This window comes from Typopeltis vanoorti, chromosome 14, assembly GCF_054136105.1.
Source record: "Typopeltis vanoorti isolate ZY-2024b chromosome 14, IOZ_Tvanoo_1.0, whole genome shotgun sequence".
Classification (NCBI taxonomy): domain Eukaryota; kingdom Metazoa; phylum Arthropoda; class Arachnida; order Uropygi; family Thelyphonidae; genus Typopeltis; species Typopeltis vanoorti.
This window is the reverse complement of record NC_143562.1, coordinates 105281523-105304452: the sequence shown is the minus strand read 5'-3', so window position 1 is coordinate 105304452 and position 22930 is coordinate 105281523. Positions and strand designations below refer to the sequence as shown.

The window sequence follows — 22930 nt, the reverse complement described above, 5'->3', positions numbered from 1 at the left end:
AGTTTAATTGTTGTGCTCATCCATTGTTTAATGAAGAAGACCTATTATCCAAAGCTTGGATTCAGAGAACACTTGTAATTAGCTGTGTAACTTGATTAATTATTTGTTGCACAGATTGCAGCATCAAGCATACAAATGAAGATTCTGGCAGTCAACTGGAAACCGCTGTACTTTGCAAGAAGAGTATTACGTACTGATTAGTGAACACAATGCATAATCTTGAATACTTTTTCTAATACTTTCACGTATACTTTTGATTATATTTTGTATAAATTCGAATTGAAGATGAGGAGAATAATGTTTATGATTTATTTCAAGATGGTATCCTAAATGCGAATCGAACTGTTTTTTTAAAGATGTTTTTTTCCTATTTTCCCACAGATTTTGTCCCACTGGTTTAGGAACTTAACCAGCCATCTAATTATTAGAATTTCATTATAATTTAGTTTTTGAAAAATTATAATAAAAACACTTTTGTAACTTTAATTTAAATTTAGAATTCTATACGAAATAATATTCTTTAAATATTGTTTCATATGCAATATTCAAAGTACCCAATTTTTGGAATAATATCAATTGCAATAGTGGATTTATCCGAGTAAGTGTTCTTAATCTATAATCATAATCACATTTTTGTGCTGTGACGAAAATAATCAATGATATTCTGGTGAAATGTGTACTTTTAAAACACAAACTTACCAACGACATTTAATTTGATGCTAAGACTCATTTTGGGTTCTGTACTAATCTGACATTCATACACTCCGGCGTCTTTCTTTTGGGTATACTTAATCTCCAAGGTCCAGATCTCGGAGTTTTCCAAGTGGATGGAGGTAAACCTCTGGTCACTAGTATAAGTATATTTGCCTACAGTGAGTATATGAAGGTCTTTTTGTCTCACCCATGATACCTGCAACGAAAACAAAATATAATTATATATATATATATATATATATATGTGTGTGTGTGTGTGGAAAGTTTTTTAACTTGGGTATATTACGCATTCAAGATAGCAACTAATTTTATATAAACTTGGTTTTTAATCCCATTTTCCAAGTAAGCAAACAGTGGCCTCAGACTCGCACTACGTTCAGGCGCAAACTTGACTTATTTGTCTGTTGGGAAATAGGATTAAAAACCAAGTTTATATAAAATTACTTGGTATCTTGAATATATATGTGTGTGTGCGTGTTTTGTCCATTTAAGGTGGAAGTTTATTTAAAAGCCAATGAATTTAGCATGTGCTACGAGTGTGATTTCGGGAAAGTGGTCGCTGTTTTTGTTGTTGATACAATGGCATTGTTGACAGTGTAGCCGCGAGTGATACAGGTCACGTGGTTCTTGGGTTCTGTATACAGCAAAACCTCGCTTAACGCGATTAATTAATCCTTCAATTAATGTGAGCTAAGCGAAATCTCGTTAAGCGAATACAATAAGCAATAGGAATAATTATAATTCATCCATCAGTTACCGTAAAGTTTTTCTTGGAAGGGGAATTAAATGTATAAGCTGTATTAAAGGATAAAATCATCAAAGTTAATAAAAATCAATTGCTTACATTTTTGTTTAATGTTTAAACATTTGATTGAGTTACATTTTTACAAAAAAAAATAAGTAAAGATGTTTGAATCGTGCTCGAATTTTTCATCTTGCGATGCAATTTGCGATAACTGGCGATCGCTTTATCAAGATTTCGGCCGACTTCGAAGCTTCGTCCCATATCAGGATTAGCATCAAACCAAATTTCCTTAGCATACTCAATGTGATTGAAAAACTCGCTGAGGTTCTTTTGCAGTTAGCATCTTAGTCGTAACATTCTCTTCTTGTTCGCACTCCTTATCTTCATATGCACGCTGTTCTTCTAGTTGAAGGAGATCATTCTCGCTTAATAGGAATCAAGCAAGGTTCTCAGATCTTCATTATCCAGTTCATTAAATCCAAGTTATTTTCCAGTTGTGCTAATTTCTTCAATGATGTTAGATCTTGAATTTTGCGCACGATAAACTAACATAGGCTTGGGTTTAAAGTGGCCTTCTGCATTGCCTCCTAATAAAAGAGTAAGACGATCTTTAGATAGTTTGTATCCAGGTTGAGACGCTTCAGATTTAGCTAGGAAAGTTTTTGTTGGCCTTCCAAAAGGGACCAATTTCGTCGAAGTTTAATATTTGCCGATCGTCATAATCATCCGCCTGAATTATGCTTTACAATTCTTCAGGAAACTTGGCTGCAGAATCTTTATCAGCACTAGTAGATTCCCCAGTTATTCTTATTATGCAGTCCAGCTCGATTTTAAATCGGTCAAACCATCCTAAACTCGCAGTATAGCTTTCACATTCCTCTTGAAATTTGGTCTCTTTCGATGAGGTAAAATATTGAGAGCTTTTGCCTGAATATTACTTGTACTTTTATTTTTTGGTTATAATCCTCAATTCAGAGTGATAGACGACGCTCCATCTCGATCATTAAATGCCTTCTATTTCGGGTGATCTACATGTTTAAAGAAACAGTAGCAACTTTTCCTTGTTCTTTGAATTCTTTGCTCTTATTTATTATAGTTTAAACTGTAGACTCGCTGTATCGCAGGTCTCGCACAGTCATTGTATTACTAGTGCTACTTTCATGTCTCATAATCACTTACAGTTTTTCCGCTCGCTGCAGATTGGCGACAAAAATTTCCCGTAATAAAATTTCAAATAACGTAAAAAAATCACGTTAACTGATTAATCACTCGCTTGAAGCGGGAAATAGTAGCATTTCACTGAATCGCGCGTATCAAATTCGTATTAAACGAGTTTTCCTGTAATTAATATCTGCGTTTTGATGCTGTTGATTATAATTGAATTTTGGTAGAAGTAAGTTGTGAGTTCGTTTAGGTCTTGTTGTGCCTTGGAGGGAGCGGTGTTGATGTCTGTGTGGATTGCTAGTGTCATCTTTGTATTGATATATTTGACTTCGTATGGCCAAGTTGCGAACGTCGTTAATGCATATGCTGAATAGAGTAGGTGATAATAGGGTGCCTTGTGGGACTCTGCGCTTTATTTGTATACCCTGGCTGTAATGTGTTGTTACTTGTGTTCTGTTTGAGAGAGTTCCTGAACCAGGTATGCAGTGTTCCTCTTATTCCCACCGAATGTAGTTTGGTCAGCAGTATGTTATGTTCAAGTGTGTCAAGAAGTATAAGAACGGCGTTCTTGTTTTTATCGAGGGCTTTGTTTATATCGTTGGCGATGTTTAATAATAAAGTGATGGTGCTTTTTGTTTTCTGAAAGCCATATTGGTTTTGTGAGATAATGTTGTACTTCTGTAAATAGTTCTGTAGTCTGATGTGTATAATTTTTTCTAGAATTTTTGAGATAACTGGTAGGTTAACTACTGGTCTGTAGTTTTGCGTAACCAAATTGGCTACGCTAATTATCGCAGTTTTTAGTTGTTTTGGAATAATGCCAGTGTCGAATATTATGCTCACAAGTTTCGGAAGTATAGGATTTATTTATTCAAAGTGTGTTAAAAGGTTTATTCCTTGGTTTTTAGCTGTAAGAGTGCTTCCTTCAGTTGCTGTTTTGTTACAGGTGAAAATACACAGTTTGCTGTTCACTTTGTATTGGTAATTGTTTGTTTATATTTGGTAGATAGTATTTTTTGGGTCGACTAGTTCCTCTTGGTTCATATCCTGACCGAAGCCTTTTGCGATAAAAACTTTTGCTGAATTTTTTTTTTCAGTTAGTAATTCATTAAGAGTAGCCCATGTTTGCTTCATATTGTAATTATATTACGTAAATTTTTGAAAGTGTCTTGTTTGCCCTACGAACTCTTGCTGATAGTTGATTTCTTGTGTTTTTATATAATCTTTGTAGTTGAGTGTTCCTGGGTGACTTTTTTTAGTTTTTTTCATAGATTTTCTTTTACTGTAATACTGTTTATATATTGTCTATCTTGTGTAGGCTTTGTAGAGTTTTGGTATATTTCTGTGAACATGATCTGAAAGCTCTCGTATAAAGTATGTCACAGGTCATTTATTTTGAGTGGGCAATTCCAGTCTGTATTTTTATAAGGTTGTCGGCAACGCTCTTTACTATGATAACGGAGTTGGAATTGGCGGATAGTGTTGAGGCATACTGGAACAAAATTGAGGCATCATTTCTTAGTCTCTGAACAATCAGAGACTAAGAAATGATGAACTATAATAAATATAATACATTTAATAAGTAATAATGCACTAATCACATAATAACTTTGATAAAATAAAATAACTTTTATAAATAAAAAATACATCAATAAAATAATTTAATAACTTTAATAAAAAATAAAATGTTAGAAATTATTATTATTATTTATTGGTGTGGGAAGAGAGAATACCGTGAGATTATTCGTGTTTTTAATATATAAAAATTTTAATAATAAATTAAAGGTGCATTGCAAATCTCATCAAATAAATATACATTTCTTTCTTTATGTGTGAAACATAAATAGTTGGAATAATTATGTTTCTTATTTTGTTTTCATAACTTTAACCAAATGTTACACTACGCTAATACTAACTTCTGTAACGTTAACATACCGTAAAATAAAAGGATGCTATCTATTCTAGCACCGAAACAATATTTTACACAATTTTTCTGTATATTAATAAGTTAAGCGTGGTTCATCAGGAGCCCGGATTTGAAAACAAAGTGGTGATGACTGGAGAGAAGCGGAAGCCTGTAGTCTATTTAAAAAAATCATAGTTTACAGACAGACGAATGGCAGTGAGGACGCCCTAAATTCAAAACACAGAATATAGGAAATGGTAACGGTACCACATCTCTGTGGTAAACATTCGTGTATGTTGAACTTTCCTAAACTTTTTAAAAGTGCATATTCTGATTTTCACTAAAGCTGGAATGAAGGGGTATATTGCCACGCAAATGTCTGGAATTACGTGAAACACTTCAAAAGTATTGGTTTCGAAGATACTAAGCCGAAATAACGTACGAATAGGCATATTAGAAATGCATATTTGCTAGTGGACATGAACACAAACGGGTTATTTCTAATGTTCTAGATATGAAACAACATGCTATATCTGTGACATTTATTAGATATACACGTGTTACTTTTCGATCCATAAATGGACTGTTTTCAAAGCAGTTCTTGGCTCATAAGACATCCTCTCCAGTCGCCATCATTTTATGCAGATACGGAATAAGGGAAGAATAAAAAAAAAATATTCTGATAGATTCTCCGTCTAGTACTACAAAAAGAAAGAACTCAATTTTAAACTCCATCATATGAGATCGAATACTATTATTACAGCAGTAGTAAGATATTTAAAAAAAAAAGAGCTGTTTATCTGTCTTATAAATATATATAGGAATTAGGAATACTAGCAAGGGACGTTTTTGATATTCTGCGTTCTTTCTCGTGTATCTGAAGACATGTCACAACACAAATCAATCCTAACGGATAAAAGCCGTTTTCTGTGAAAGGCGTCTAATATATCGTTACTTAAGACGAATGACATTTTACTGAGAAATTTGAATTGGGCGTACACCTTATCGGAAAATAGATGGCGCTCCTCATTTTACGTGTCTGAATTGCAGCAGAGATTTTCAATTTACGAATTCTAAACGGGTGAGATTTCGTGGATCTTCCAGCTAATGGCAGCTTATTTAATCGTAGTATCGTCGCTGTCAACTGCTCATCGGTTTAAAAAAAGTGGGTTCGAATCCAGTCTTCTACGCGAACTTTTATATATATTTTTTCTAAATAACAGTTGAATTTGCCCTTTTCTTTTAATGGAATATATTTTGCAAAGATGATTAATACATGACATATTAAGAATAATCACATTTGTCATTTATAACGCTTCAAAATGTTTTTTTTTTTTTTTTAATATCTTGGCATGTTTTTGAAATGTTATTGACTTATAAATTCACACAGTTTGGGGATTAATGCACACAAATGGAAATGATTTACGAAAAAAAAACTGATGCTACATTTATATTTTTTTATAAAATTCATATCTAAAAGCTAGAATATTACTCTACTGAGTCTAATTCGAGTTTTGTAAATTTATAAATGTTAATTCGCAACCTAAATTAAGCCGTCTAAAGTCATGTTTGCAAATAGCAGTTTAAGACAATTTTTACACTTATAGTTTGAGAATTAAAGATTTCGAATTCTCTCTTGTGAATATTATGGTAAACAACAATTTTAACTTTAAACATTCACGAATAAATGCCATCGATGCAGCAAATTGTCATCTAAGTTATTTGAATATTAGTCTCCCTTCCAACCGCTGAACAGACACTCATATTATAAATTTGTTAAATATTAATGTAGAACATTTTATAAACTATCCGATTTGTTTGTAGTTCTCTGTAATATTTGGAGTTAGATTAGTAAATTGAATACAAGTGAGGACACCAGTTTTTAACTTATATCACAGGTTTCTTATTTAGAGAGTTAGTTTTGTAATAGAGTTTGAATTGGGGTGGAGACGATGACACCATACTCTTGGAGAGTAATGAATGGCAATGCTTTAGCCAATGAAGTTCTAACTGAGGCTCGGTTATTGCTGTTACCCTCCTGCCATGATCAGAGCTTTAATGGCTCAATAACACCTTATCCTTACACTGTCCTCTACAGATAACGGAGAAGATGAAAAGCATTCTTGCTTCGCCCCTTTAAGCCAGTCCTTATAAGGACTATAAGGTAATAGAGTTTCGGTGAAGCCAAAAGTCCTTTTTAGGACTTCCAGGGTAACAAATGGCAATGTTGTAGCCAATGAAGTTTTAAGTGAGGCTTGGCTATTGTCGTTACCCAGCCATGACTAGAGCTTTTTAGCTCAATAACACTCCATCCACACAGATTTTCTTCATTCAGTTGACGGGATAAAGAGGCAAGGACTCAGTCCATCGCCCAGTTCTTTTAGGAACGTTAAGTAATAGAGTTTCTCGGACTTATACTTGCTATTTTCTATAGTAAGGTGTTTTTCCATTTTTTATTTTCTAATATGATGATTTAAATTATTTTAGTTCCTTGTGATAATTTGGTTTACATATGCACACACTTTACTTTTCTGTTTTAGTCCAGTAATTACACAACTGTCGGAGGGGGACCTAATGCAACTATCTTGTAAATTTTGTCGTAAACATTTGAACGATATTAGACATGTACAGGTGTCTACTTAGAAAAGAACTCTCTACAAGTCATATAATCTTCATTTTAATCCGATTAGGAAACTTCTTAGCGAGATTTTTAAGCATCTATTTCACTGTAATCGAATTGGGAAGGGGCGGAAAAAACAACCAGATTGAGAGATTGTCGCTATTTATTTAAAGTGGCTCAATAATTAGCTTTAGTGGGGTTTAATTTAGCAGGTTGTGTCATGTCGAATACGTTTATCAAACGAAATAGGAGACTGCTTTTTTTTTCTTAATCTTTTCTTTTTTCGAAAACCCAAACGGTAACCGGACAGCTCATCAACTTAAGTCTTGGTCTCTTACAGCTGAAGATACCTATTCGAATCCAAATTGATTTGTTTATTTTTTAAGGAAAACCATTCATATTATTTCAATGAAATAGTTTAAATATTCATGTAAAATTTGAACACGTGAAAAATAAATATTATTGCCTTTCAGCTTCGATTCGAAAGAAGCCATGCTACATATAAAAGTGAAAGGATTATTTCAACCTGAAATTATTGTATTCCCATATCTATTTTCATTACTAAATCAAACATCATTAGCAAAGTAGTCGTGCATTTAAATAGCTAATTAATGAATAGGCCTAAAAGTCAGAAATCTAAAGCGAAAACTACGACCGTCTAAAAGCTTCTGTAAGTTTGCTATTGAAGCCGCAATTGGAAACGAAATAGGATGAAATATTCACACATGTTTATTCCCTTGTTTACATCGGTAAGATTTTCACAACCTCAAGGGAATTCAACCACTTTCATTCGTTGATTAGATTTATAGAGATTCAGCCAACGTACTCTGAAGTTAAGCAAATATTACAGGGAACTAATTTTATGTGTGGAATGCGGTTTCTTCAAATATCATATTTTCGAACTGCTTGCTTTGAGGAGATAAACAAAACAGATAACTAAATCGAAATCATCGATGTATATTTCGTATTTTACCAATTCATTTTCTTACTGCTTAAGTGCATATGTGATTTGCATTTAATTCAAGAAATCAGTTTGTCTGGAATCGTTGAAAATGGCGTGATAGAGAGTGTGATCTGCAGTATTTATACCCATACTTTTAAAATCGATTTTAGATTAAATGTCTTTCATAAAAGTATTGCTGAATATAGCTAAGATCGTTAAGAATACATGATACCTATAAGTCTGATATATTTACAGAATAGTCTGTGGGAGAGAAAAATCCTGTGAGCTTAACTGAGGTCGAAGACCTCACTTTCATTGAGAAATTTTTTTAAATTTAGAAATATTGTCTGTGTTTCACACGGAATTCGAACCTGAGGTCGTTTCAAGGTTATGGAATTCTTATATGTCCTTCCAAAGAATGTGTACAAGATATACTTTGAGAGTGCTACATGAATGGTTTTTATTATTATTGACTTCATATCGCAATTTTCCTCCAAATTAGTCTATATCAGTCAGGTGTTCAATATTGTCAGACTTTACGTACTTTCTTCTAAGCCACTAACTGCACCAATCCACCTAGATCTTGGTCTTCCTCTAAGACCTTCCTACCATCAAACTCCTGTTTTGTTAACCTTTCACCTCCCATTCTGAGTAAGTGACCATATACCACCTTAGATTAGTTCTACTCATACATTCTTGAATGAAACTGAAGTTCCTTTATAATACCCTAATTTTTAATATGATTCTCACATTTCAAAAATAATGAAAATGTTATCTTCATTTTCATTATTTTTCTCAGAACTCTCATATCTGCGGTCTCTAGTCTTTGGTCAAGTGCTTTATTTCTAACCCAGCTCTCAGATCCATAAGTTAAAACTGATTTGAACACTGTCTTGTATTCAGTTAATTTAGTGTTTTGTCTAATTTCTTTATTATTCCAAAATTTATTCGGCCAGCTACCCACCATAGCAGCTTTTCTTATTCTAATGTCCCGTCCATATTTAATTTCCGTATTCACTAAAAAATTATGGCTAAATATTTTAAATGTGTACTTATTTTACAGGTGCAGGATGTGGTTAATATTTGCAATGTTTCTGCCATTTTGTTTTATAGCCGATTTCCATACAAATTTGTTTACTCAGTGTAGTTGAGAAATCATGAAGACGTATTGGATTTATTTAAGAGTATACCGACATCTGCATAAAATGAAGAAAAATTAACACGTCGAATTCTGAGATCAGGCCCGATGCCTCTTTCCTTAATAAGGTGATCAGTGGAGATAATGTGCACCTGTGATTTAACATCAAACCACCTTTCAGTACCCCCCCCCCAGCATTAATTCTAACTTGATTTACAACACAAATGCAGTATACACAGTTTTATTCTGTATAATGATGTTCCATTTACACCTTCTAATTGAAGTGTTTTGAACAGATTTTCCCTTCACACCTTGTCATATACTTTTTCAGCTCTACGAAACTTGAATGAGTACATTTTCACAATTTCTCAGCTATTTGTTTTAAAGTGAAAATCTTATTATTAATTCCTTTCTTAGTCAATTCATTTTGTTCTCCAACTTTCCGTATTTTGGTCGAATGTCACCTACTAAATAAATGTCCAAATTATTATGTTATTAATGATACTTGTACTTGAATTATTGACATGTACGCCTGATTGCATTTCTATTGAATATTTCTACTATCATCTCTCGCTTCTTGTTTTCATTTTTATTGGTTTTACATCTCTCATTGTATAACTGAAACCTTTCTCTTCTTATTTGAGAACATATTTTCAAAAGAATAATGTAATATTACGATATTAAAATTTAAAGTTAATTCTTAATAATTAGAATTTTACGAATTCATAATTTATTTATAATTTTACTTAACATCATTATCGTAAGGAGAAATAAAAATACGTCATTTCTCAGGATATACATATAACGTCTGATGGCTCAGAACATGACGTAATTGCTCAGAACATACATACAACGTCTGATGGCTCGGAACATGACAAATATACAGATGATGGCTGATTATAATCATCATGCATTGTTTGGAACAGATTGAAAACGATCATTTGTATTTGTTATATCTGCCATACGAGTGGAAGCCATCCTTTTAATTTCGTGATGAGTAGATTTGCCTTCATGAAAACTTTTCATCTTGTACAACACCAGCTTGATATTTGTTTATCTCATTGAACTGTTATTGCAAAAGATAAAAAATATCTTATACAATTAATTGCAATTCTCTCCGATTAAACTGCCGATTTGCCGTATTCGCAACCATTAGGGAAAGGAGGCTCCATTTATTTCGCTTTTCCATCCAGCACACGTTCATTCTAAAACAGAACCGTCTTGGAACAAGTTTGTGCCGCGAATACAAATGACGAAGAGAAATAGAGCAAAACGACTGTAAATATTCCAATTTTACGGCTAAAACTAAGAATCGGTTTCTCTCTCTTCCGAAGTTTTCGTCGCTACTAAATCTCCTCCGCCTACAAAAGAAATCTGGAATTCCAACCTTGCTACTTCTTATTTCTTCCGACAGCCATCGTATGTCCTGCATAACTTTGCCGACATGGAGTTTGTATTCGATTTTCTTTCCCGCCGTCAGCGGTCGCGATAAGGTTATTGATGACAACTCCCTTCTACTCGTGCCGCCGCTTCTTACCCGATGCTGGAAATAGTCGACACTCCTTTCAATCCGCCCTTTTCCCAAAACGACAAACGCGCCGTAATATATGGTATATACGCCTTATCTTTATGGTGGGTTAGTGAGCATGCGGCTGGTGCGACTTGCATCATCACTCCTTTCGTTTTTACGCTTGGTTGGAGACTACAGTTCTAATCTTGGCCTGAAGGTAAAAAAAAAGGACGAAATATAAAGTCCATCGGGAGTGAACTCGGCAACTGGCAAAGTCATAGGGTGAAAGAAAGAAGATATCTAAAAGTCTCTTCCAATACGAACCAGTGGCTACCAAAGCTGCCGCTATCTTCTTTAGTGAAAGGGGGGGGGAGAGTGGGGATCAAATGTTTCTATCATGCTTTCTTCTCTGGTCGATACAGTTTATCTGAACCAGCACTTAGTTCTTACTCCTGAAGCTCACCCCGGAGACAGCATACTAAGATGTGTCCTTCTGTTCTTCTTTGCGTTATGCATTTTTTTTTCCTTGATTTCTTTTGCCCCTATAAGTATAAACTTTTGTTGACAGAAGTTCTCCGAAAATCTTCCTTGTTATTCCTAAGAATCCCACATCTTAAATCGAAAATTTACCTTCAGTCATCTTAGTATCCAGTTGCATTTTAGTTAATGCGTTTGCTTTAAACGAATGCTTTATTTCCTCGATGCTGTGGCTATCATAAGAAAAATAGTGGTAGTGAATAGTTTCTATAACAGCAGAAATGATAAAATCGCTTCGTAACTCTAAAAATGAACTTTATTTGTATTCTCTTTATGATAAATTTTGTATTGTGTACCTATTCTATTTAGAATATAAGCAATTATATTTTCCAAATGCTAATATGTTTTGATTTTTAATGAAAATAACTAAGCTTCTTATATGTTAATATATACTTTATTTAGAATATAGACAAATGTTTGTATGTAAATTCAAATAAAATTACGTAGTTGACATAGTTCATTCGAGCAGTCTTTTTATCCACAGAAGATACTAATAAACATTTCTTATGTCGACTGCATACATATGTAATCTTTTAAAAACAAATACATAAGATATTTAACTTCGTTATCTTAAATAAGTAGAAGAGCTTGCAATAATATTTTAGTGAATTTTATAATTTCTTTCAAACACCAATATTTTTATCATTAAAGTAAATAATAAATGGCCACAGCACAGTCGCATCAGTTTTTATATATATATATTTATTAAAAAAAATGATTAAATTTAATTTTAGAATTCGTTCATTTGTTTATCACTAGTTCCAGACTTAAAATGTTAATATAAACAATGCTAGCTACTTCCATCTGCGAGTGGCAGTTTTCTTCTCATGCAGTAGACAAACCGTGATGAGAATGCACGTAGCTGGCCGACTTTCCGACGCTCAGAAGCTTTAACAGATTCGAGATAATTTTCAGAACAAACCGACTCTTATGTATTAGATGACATCTCCTTTACAGTAATACCAAGATGTAACAAAGAGTCTGATATAATAAAAGAAACACGCACTACGTCATACATATTAATTGTCACAATTTCTTTAAAAGACTTAATGTTAAATTCTCTGAGATGAACTGCAATGAAGTCTTAGCTATCATTTTATCGTTAAATACGAATTAAGAAAAATGTGTTCGGTCCTTAATTTTCTGATAAACAATGTGGATATTATTAATAAGTTTGGAAAATAGCCGCTAGGAGGCATGTGCAGCTGGCAGTACGACTTAACTGCTTTTCGATATTGTTGTATCGCTTCATTATAGCTTGCAGTGTTTTCATTTATATGTTCCGTTTGTGTTTTTTGATCTGCTATGAATAAGTCGTCCTGCTAATACGACCGATAGAAAACACGAGACGATCTTGGACTATTGAATTCATACTTGAAATTGAGCTGTGTTTTTTGTTAGGCAAGTGAGTAACTGTCTAACCAACTAAACAGGTTGGAGTTTTGGAACTCGCTGTAACGGAATGCTTGTGCAAGTCATTTAGATAGTGATTTTCTTAGGCAGGTGTGATACAATTACACGTTACTTATTTGACACAGAACAGACTTGAAAAAAAAAAAAAAAAACTTTGGTTACTAGTAGAGAATTCCCGCATTATCTAATCCTCAGCCGACCATCGATAGCAATGCATTATAGATTTGAAAACTATATATTGTTTTAGAACTACGCAATACACTCGATCTCAATATACAGAGATAGCACTGGGATAGTCAAAAACACACAGAAATTAGCGAAATAACTTTAACTTTCGCTGTGGTACAAAATAGAGCATTAGGGGGTTTCCATTGTTGATCACCATCAATCATGGTGCTATATGACCTTAGAACTTCATTGGTTGATGGATTTGTGCTTGTGGGTTTTTTTAGTTTGTGAGTAATTTACCCGCTCATTGTAAGCGTTGTATCAGCTTTCTCTTGCGATGGAGGATTTCGGTTTTTTATGTTTGAAACGATCTGAGGAGCTATATGACCTTCTTATCCTTATAAGGACTGTCTTAAAGGGGCGAAGCAAGAATGCTTCTCATCTTCCCCGTTATCTGTAGAGGACAGTGTAGGGATAAGGTATTATTGAGCTATTAAAGCTCTGATCATGGCAGGAGAGTAGCAGCAATAGCCGAGCCTCAGTTAAAACTTCATTGGCTACAGCATTGCCAACCATTACCCTCCAAGGATGGAATCATTCCAATATCCTCCCCTATATGTATGACCTAAGTGCATAACTTTAATATTTTATTTACTTTTACAATAAAAAATAAAAGGTGTAATTTTAATCTTAGTTATCTTATTATTTTTCTATGTATTTTTGTAAAAGTATCAAATACGCCTATTTTTTATATTTAAAGAATTATATATTTTTTAAGAAGACTATGATGTATTTATGATATTTGTTGATATATTGCAAATGCATTATGCAAGTCATATAAAATGGCGCCAAAAACATGAATAGCAATAGAAACGAAGGCAAAGTTGGATATTTAAGTCAAGTACAAGAAGGAGCTTGCGCGACTGAACACAAAAATTAGTATTGATATAAAGATATAGAAATTACTTAGGAAGTAGTTAGATGATACAGAAATTGGAAAAAGTCGAGACGCACGGAAAAGATAAAAACATAAGCAGCAAAACGAGAGACAACGAAGTATGTAAGACATCACTGAATAACGATAATCAGGATTAGGATTGAATAAAAAAAAAAGAGTATGTCATATGGTATGGTGATTCACTTAATATACAAGCCACTGATGGCGGTGTTATTATTTCGACTTATTTGGGAACGAAAAACACCGAATGCAATTGAAAAACTGATGGTAACAGGTACGAATGATTTATCTAACAATAAGTTCAGATTATTGATTGGTTGTGCTCCTCAGATCGTAAGCATCAGTGAGACGTAGCTTTCTGAGGCACATATATTAACTGGTGCAGAATTACTGCAGGGTATAAGGCTGTGAATGCAATAGCTGAGTGATGGATGGGTAATTATCATGGGAGACTTTAATTATCCGAACACTAATTGGGTAGCGATGAAAGCTCATGGGAAGAAAGAAGTCCAATATATGGAGCTGCTGCAAGACATCTTCCTCAAGAGCATGTGGCGGAGAGAACTCCCAATCAGAGAAATTTTGACCTGATTATAGTCAGAGGGGTTTTATGTTAAATACATGACTGTTCTACTGCTGGGAGGAGGCCAAGTATATGCATGTCTCACTCAGAAAACGATCTGTACTGATTTACAAAGTAAACTATGACTAACTGAGGAGAATACCGCGTTTGGTCACATGGTATCGGTTACTTGATAGGAAGGATGGAAGCATTTAAAAATAATTAAATGGTGCAATATCGTCATGCGACCCAGAGTGGGAAGAATAAATAGTCGGCATGAAACGGATGTGCATTCTTAGTAAGCAAGAGATTTTCAAGAAAAAGAGCAGGTGGAAAAATGACATCAGTTATGAAAATTACAAAGCTTAGGCCCCCAAAAAAGTTGCACATATTGTATGGAAAGGTGAATTTGAATTATGAAAAGAAACTAGCTCTGCAGGCTAAACAACTCAAAAGAATTTTGTCTTTATGTTACAAGTAAAAGAAAGAAATATTGTGAACCAATATCCCTCTGTAATGCGGATGGTAAGAGATGATTGATGCAAAAGAGACTGTTCAGCTAATGAGTGCTTACTGTGCTAAGCACTATAAACCTCCATGTATGCAACATGGAGCTCAATGCCACCTGTACACTAGATGAAAAAGCTAGAGTGCATAGAGAGCTTGGTTTAGTATCTTGCTGATGGGCTGTCAGCAGAGATGTAAAAAAGCATTCGGATGAACTGGCTGCGCCTTTGACTTTGCTATATAACTTAAGTCTAAGTACGAGGAACATTCAGTAGTGGAAAGAATGGTAATTCCTTACACAACGGTGGTATAAACAGTGATGTATCTGACTATTTGCTAATTATCTAAACTAACTTACGCATACTATACTTTAAATGTTTAGTTTTAATAATCTATATATTTCATATATAATTATCATAATTTAATTTGTAGTAACAGAATGTTATCTTTGAGTGATTTGCTTACTTTTGCAATACTGTTGCAGTTGAGTTCGACAAAGGGGAATGGATACACCATGATATTCCTGGACTTCGCTAAAGCTTCTGACAGAATACAGCACGGAAGACTTTTGGATAAGTCGGAATAGATGGAACTGGATTGTAAACTATTAACTTTAATATGGCTGACGCATAGATATCAAAACGTGGTGTATGAGGAAACTCAGTATGCAAGAAGTGAGGTGATCGGTTCTTGTTCTGTTGTTTATAGATGCGTTGATGATGCGGCCCTTGCAGATTGAAGTGAAAGTGGATGCGATGAGATTTCCAATGGTTGTGTCATTGCAGAAGAAACTATTCGGATTAGGAATCTTGGAGGTTTGATAGGTAGTAAGCCAATGTTTAAGGGTTATATAACCAAGCTTTCAAATACGTTTAGAAAAAGTAGCGATGCTGAAACGAACATTGATATGTAAAAGTAAAGAAAACATTTTGCCTTTTCACAAGACCTTGATAAGACCAACACTACTGCGTGCAGATCTGATCTAGTTTTCGTGGTGATGCAGCTGTAGATGATAGCGAAATTGTAAAATATCGATTATGAGGACGGACTGAGGTGATTCCCTGGAGGCATTAGGGGATCATCTCAGAATTACATAGCCTTATTTTTTATTCCATTAGAATCAGAAATGAACTGCATTTTAGGGGTTAGTAATTTCTTAAAATGAAATAAATCTATTTTAAGAAATTTATCTTATAAAAATGTAATATTTTTCTCGACTAATTATAAATACATTCAGCGAAATCTCATCGTATCTTCATACTAATTTGTTTATGAAATATTTATGAAGAAAGTCTCATTCCAGCGACAACTAACTTAATTGTTCAAAAAGTAAAATTCAAATCATTACGTAACAACAGTGACTATTAGAATATGTTTTAATCTGAAGATTGTGCATTTTTTTAAAAAAAATACCACATTCAACCTGTACTACCACCGATAAGTGATATTTTTTTTGTATGTATATCATTCGAGTAAACTGAGGTTCAATAATCTCGTCCCAGAGTCAACGCCCATTATGAGAACCTGATCAATGGCATCATAAACACAGTGCCAAAAGCCACAGCTTTTATCTTAATCTAGTAGACTGCACAGAAATGGGCACCATTCCAATTTCTATTCGAAATTAGTTAGGTTTAAGAAACTAGTTCTATAGTGATCACTTACTTTTGTGCCAGAAAAACTAGACCGATAATATCTTCAAAAAAAAAATCATAAAATGGCTTAAAAATCGATCTTATTAAGATGTTTTCTTTTGTGAAATGGCCACAATCGAACAAATCCATCAGATTCAGTTTTTATGTCTCTCTCTTATATCTGTTTTCAGATAAAGTTAACAGTTTTTCCTAAGAAGTCTTGAAGTAATCAAAGGGCTTCTTTCAATAACCCTTTTGACTGAGAATGAATTCATCAATCCTCCCGAACGGATGGGGATTTTTCTCCTACCTCATAAAGAAAACCAATCTTTGATAAATCGAAATAAAAACAAAAATCGGCTTTTCCACGTCTAATTTCGATATTTTACCATTAGTGAAGAATTCAGTACATATTTGAGCACTCTCCACTTCCTTAGAAAACTGAAATGAAAGCAAAGTAACTTCCAATAACACATCTCTTGATAAATGTTGTAATAACTCGTAGACATCTGTGCTGATCACAAAAACAAATTTCATTTTTTGTTGTTATAGATGGAGTTCAAGAATTTTTATTTATATACTAAACATTTTTTCCCATTCAGCTCTGTTATTAAAATAACGTCAGAGCCATGTAAAAGACAGACGCAACAGCTGCACGTGTGAAAAATGGTAAACTTGTAAGATATTACTTTAAAAAGACCTCTCCAGTTGATATGTTTTATGCTTATAAGAAGTTTTCTTTTGACAGTGTATGAACACTTTGGATCAAATCCTTTTTATATGAATGTCAATTTTACCACTGTTTTATTAAAAGCTGATATTTGCAAAAATACATTTAATTATTGGGTGTGTATTCTGATTTTAGATTTTATTCATAATTATTAGTAATATTATTAAATCAAATTTATTTATTTTATTTTGTTTTTTATTTTAATTCATTTTTTATTTTATCTCATGCGCTATTTCGGCACACAAGAAAGATGTTAGAAATATTTGCTGTCTAAGGAATTGAGCAACTAGAATCTCTTTTCTAAACTTACCGATCTTAGAAACGACAGTAGTATTTTTTTGGATAAATTCAGCTTACAAGAATAGCAGGCCCAACTTTTATTAAAGCTACATTACGTTTGTATTACCAGAATTTTCTGTACAAGAATATGGGTTCGCTGAACTATAAAATTTTATACGTAAATGGACTTTCAGAGAATTCCCGATCTTAACATTAATGATTGTTTACTTCGAACTCGTAAACATGCTTAAAAATTTAGAAGAAAAATCGAAAAAAAAACAAATGCTTTTCTTGCGTTGTAAAACTTAACGGTTCAAAGCAAGTGAGGTATCATTTAAGAATCCAAATCCCTCCACTCATGTACAGCTGCCATGACGTCCAAACGCGGCTAAAATACAAGCGTTGGCTCACATTATGGCGTGTGCCAGCATTTCTCTTGTATTACAGCAGCGGGCGTGATTTTATCGATAATGGCAACATCAATTATTTAAGGAGGGATATCGTGCTCTACTTAGTACAAAAGTAATGGAAAATTTATGTTACACTTGGGGGGGGGGGTTATAATTCCATAAAATTACAACAGAATTCCGCGATTGTATTGCTGATGTTTGAATTATATTGTTAAAAAAAAGAACTAAACTTAAAGGCTACTTAAGTGCGATGGAGGCGCCCTCTCACCAAAATGATCAGTTCGCATTTTTTGTTGATGTGCTCTCTCAGCTTAATTGATTAGATTTCGACTGCACTGCGCATATAAATACGTGGCTGATTATTTCAGTATGACTTTTGTTTTTTTAAATGATTATGCTACCTATACAAGGTTTTTAGAACCTACACGAAAGTACCGTAGGTGGGCTAATTTGTCAGAAGACGTTATTAATGCATTTTTTTCTTTTCGATATATCGCATTATACCATCGCTAACATAAAAAATGATAAATTATACTGTTCATTTTTAGTTAAAGCTGAGGTACATGTCAAATCGGCGTCAAAACTATCACGTGTATTTTTAAATGCTAATTTAGTTTCACTAACAAGCAACATGCGTTTTATATTTCTACAGGATGCTTAACTTTGTTAATTCGGGTGTTTTTAATGTTGAATCCATTTTTATAATTAAATAAAAATTAAACTAAATCGAGGTTATTTATAATGCGAACAACTTAAACTTGAAAGAAAACATTGAGAACCTGTTTCGGGCCATTATCACACCTGTGGTGTCATCTAAGAAGGGAATATAGTCTTGGTAACAAAAAAAATAATGCGACACATGGTCGCGACTTTCACCAAGGCATTTTTGGATCATTGCCAGCTTATGATATGAAGAAGTAATGACCGATTTATTGTAAAGTCTGAATATATCAATGAAGTCGTTGTTTTCAATCCAGTTTGGGAAAAAAATCTTTTTGTGCATGTTTCCTTGTTCTTTCTTTTCCTCCCACCTGGGTAAACTAAAAATAAAAAATAAAAAATATCCTCTTGATGAGGCAAGACAAAGAATTGGTAAGCCTTCATCAGATGGATATTAGTATTCAAAATTGTAGCCACAGTTAAACCTAAAAAACTTGGGTTATATTATGACGAAATCAAAATCACGTGTTATTTATATGAAAAAAAAAAAAAAATATATATATATATATATAAAACATGGTTAAGGTTTGTTTAAATTAATTACCGTATAAAATTCCATATTTTAAAGATATTTAATTACTATACATGTTTACACAAGTCACTATTTTTTATGAATACAAAGTAAAAGTTCTTTCTCTATCGTTTTATCTTAGTTCGTTTCTTCTTGTTCGCTTTCTGTGTCTCCCTTCTGTCGTTTTAACCCGTGTATCCCTTTCTGTCCTCCCCCCATCGATTCGAATAGTGCCCAAAAACGCGCTGTGCTCAAGAAGTCAATATTAGCCTCTATAGGCCACTACTTCAGCTATTGTTAGAATCTCTTTTCAGCGTCTCGGACGAACGGTGGTTTAAGATATGAACAGATTCCAAGTCATTAGATCGATATGCCTTTCCTTGAATCGGAGGCAGATTTATTTTCCACCATTTCCTCTGACCCATTTCTGTGCTTGCCTTCGAAAAACGCACAGACTCGTTAGTGTCTCTGGCATCGAGCCAGTTATGTAATCTCCCCCCCCTCCCCTCTCTCTTCACGTGCGTCGTCAGCAACGATTCTTGGTGTGGACAATAGGTAAGGAGAAATATTTGTGGCACGAGATATTAAAAAGAGCGCATTTAAGGTGCACGGGATGATCTGTATGTTTTTTATTGTTGCACCTGACACCAGATACGATGACTGAAGCGCTCATCACACAACTCTGAAAAGATTGTCATATAAAGCCGCTCACAATGGCCTATTTATTTGCATATACGACGCGTTTGGAAAAGGGATTTGAAAGACTTTTTTCCCCTCAGAATATGATGGAAGTGAGAAGTTTGGATTCGGTACTGTTTAGCACTGTCAGAAATAAATAGATTAAGATTGCTTTAGTTACATTTAAGAATAACAGGAAGGACGAAATAGTCATTTTTTTTCTAATTATTATCATATAAATATCAATAACATTGCTAAAGGATTAAAATTGTTTAAACAGAAACCAAAATTAAGACACATTTTAGTAAAGATAGTCCTTATAAGGACTGGCTTAAAGGGGCGAAGCAAGAATGCTTTTCATCTTCCTCGTTATATGTAGAGGATAGTGTAGGGATAAGGTGTTATTGAGATATTAAAGCTCTGATCATGGCAAGAGGATAACAGCAATAGCCGAGCCTCAATTAGAACTTCGTTGGTTACAGCATTGCCATCCATTACCCTCCAAGGGTATTAATCACCGGTCGTTTAACTCGCATCCTGATCCTTAGTAAAGATCCAGAGTAAAAAGCATATAAATAAGCTATTATATGAAAATAAAAAAGGTGTATTCTATTCCTTTATTATATTCATTTTTAGCATTAAATTCTATTATTGAAAATATAAAATATTTAGGATAATATTCACCATCATCATCATACGTATCAAGGATTTAGGCCTAGTATGGCCTGTTCCGGCCTTAGAAGTCATCGTTGAATCGTTTAAGAGGACGTCCTGGTTTTCTTTTTCCTAATGGCTTGTACTTTAGGGCTTGTTTTGGTAATCTTTCTGTTTTCATTCTTTGAACGTGTTCCATCCATTTATGTTTATATTTAATTTTTTCTATTACTGGTTCTTGGTTTAATTCTTTCATAATATTTTCGTTTCTTTTGTGATCAAATAGGGTATACTTTACAGTTTTTCTCATAAACTTCATTTCTGCTGTTGTTAATCTTTGTTTATCTTTTTGTTTTATTGTCCAGATTTCGCTTCCATACATTAAGACCGGTAAGGCTAATGTATTGTATACTTTTAGTCTGGTTTGTTTTTGAACTAGGTTTGGTTTAAATATAGAGTTAATTACACCTGTTATTTTTAAATATTTTGCAATTTTTAGGTTTATATCTTTTTCATTTTCATATGTGATCATACATCCTAGGTAGTTAAATGAATTCACCTGTTCTAAGATCTTGTTATCTATTACTATTTTAGTTCTTGCTGGATCTTGTCCTTTAAAGGCCATAGTTTTTGATTTTTCTGTTGATATTATCATATCATAATCTTTGGATATCTCATTTAGATTTAAAATAGCTTTCTGTAAGTTATCTTCAGAATTTGTAATTATTATTTGGTCGTCTGCAAAGAGGAGAGTGTTTAAGTTAACTGTAGGTGAAAGTTTAATTCCTTGGTGTAAAATTTTACTCCATTTTATTATATTATATTAAGATAATATTATATGTTATAAGTTAATATAGTTTTTATTAAAATTAAAAAATTTCAAAAATATTTTTATCTTACTGAAATATTGCATTTTATTAGAGATTAATATTATTTTTCTTTAATTACAGAATGGCATTCTAGACCATAGGTTCCCAAACTTTTTCGGGCCACCGCCCACTTTGCAAGACATAAATTTTGTAACGCCCCCATTAAATTTTGTAACACCCCCCCGTATTATACACACATACATACATACATGCTCTATTTTCTCATTGACATAGAAAATTGACACCCATTTCTATCTGACATGGTAAATTTTCAAATTATTAAATAATTGAAATAGAAAATTGATTTAAAAAAATTGATCGTGTAAGACGGGCATAAGATGAATTAAAATGCAATATTTAAATTTTAAATGATTATCTAATCGCAAAATCACGAAAATAATTAATTTTTAAATATATATTATTAATTTCTTCTATAAAAAGCCACCGACCCCTAGATCGCCTGAACGCCCCCAAATGCTTCTGATCCCACAATAGCCCCCCTAGAAGGCTTCAGCGCCCACTTTGGAAACCTATGTTCCAGATTTCTATATTATGTCAACTTCGGAGAAAATTAATACGGGGAAGTATTAAAAGAAAATTGAGCGAGTTATCTTAGCAATGTTATTTCCTTAACGAAAATATGCCAGCATGACCAGGATTTGTTTTCCGAGTTGATATCAAACTGCTGAATTTTTCATTAAGATTTATATATCAGCGCACTATTAATATTTAACAACCATGCAATATTTAGATTAGCCTGAGGATTCCGTTCATAATGATAGTGGTGATTACTGAGCACGTGACATTGTCGCGTGTACTTCACACATAATTATATTTTTCATAAACACCTTCACATCCATGAAAAACAATATTTTTGGTTAAGACTAGCGTGGATTTAACGGTTTTTCTTTAATAAAATAAATTTGCATTTTATGTTCTTTGCAAGGTTTTACGCTGGGTTAGAGAGTAATTCAAAGTAAATTACTTTTTTGATTGTTATTATTTAAATCAAGTATTTAAAATATCATAATAAGAATATAACTACTTATTAAGTATAATATACGTTATTATAAAATAGCTTTGACAACTTTAAAAATAAATAATAAAATTGAAAAATCAAAATCACAATTTGACATCATATCGTTATCTAAAAATGAACTAGCTTGGTTTCGAGGGTTTACATGAACTATTCTAAAAGAATAGTTTGCTATTAGGAAACGACTTTTCTTTAAATCAGTTTTTATATTCCTTAAGAGCGACATGAACCTCTGAAATGCACGTCGAGCTTATTGAAGTTAGCTATTTACTGACCCTTCCATTTTTACGCGAGTCAGGCTCCATCGGGGTACCTTTCATCGTCACGTGCAACGTATGTAGTCCATTTATTGCTTCGGTGTGACAGCGAACGTCCCAGCAGTGCAATATCAGGGGATACCTTGCCATGTTATGTCAAACACGTTACCTGAGCCTATTAGTTAAATAGAAGGGAGCTCACACAGGATTTAATGTCCATAATAATTGTATACCGCAGGTTATAATATGCATTAATCATGATAAGAT

General features: G+C 33.3%; 1 protein-coding gene across 1 annotated transcript in view; it reads right to left on the bottom strand.

Annotated features, from left to right (window-relative positions):
• LOC150099818 (V-set and immunoglobulin domain-containing protein 10-like) overlaps window positions 1–22930 on the bottom strand; it is a 129002-nt gene that overhangs the window by 38805 nt on the left and 67267 nt on the right. The window contains exon 3 of the mRNA XM_090403496.1: window positions 700–910. Coding sequence (XP_090259622.1) covers window positions 700–910 — 211 coding nt within the window. The remainder of the gene's footprint in view (window positions 1–699; window positions 911–22930) is intronic.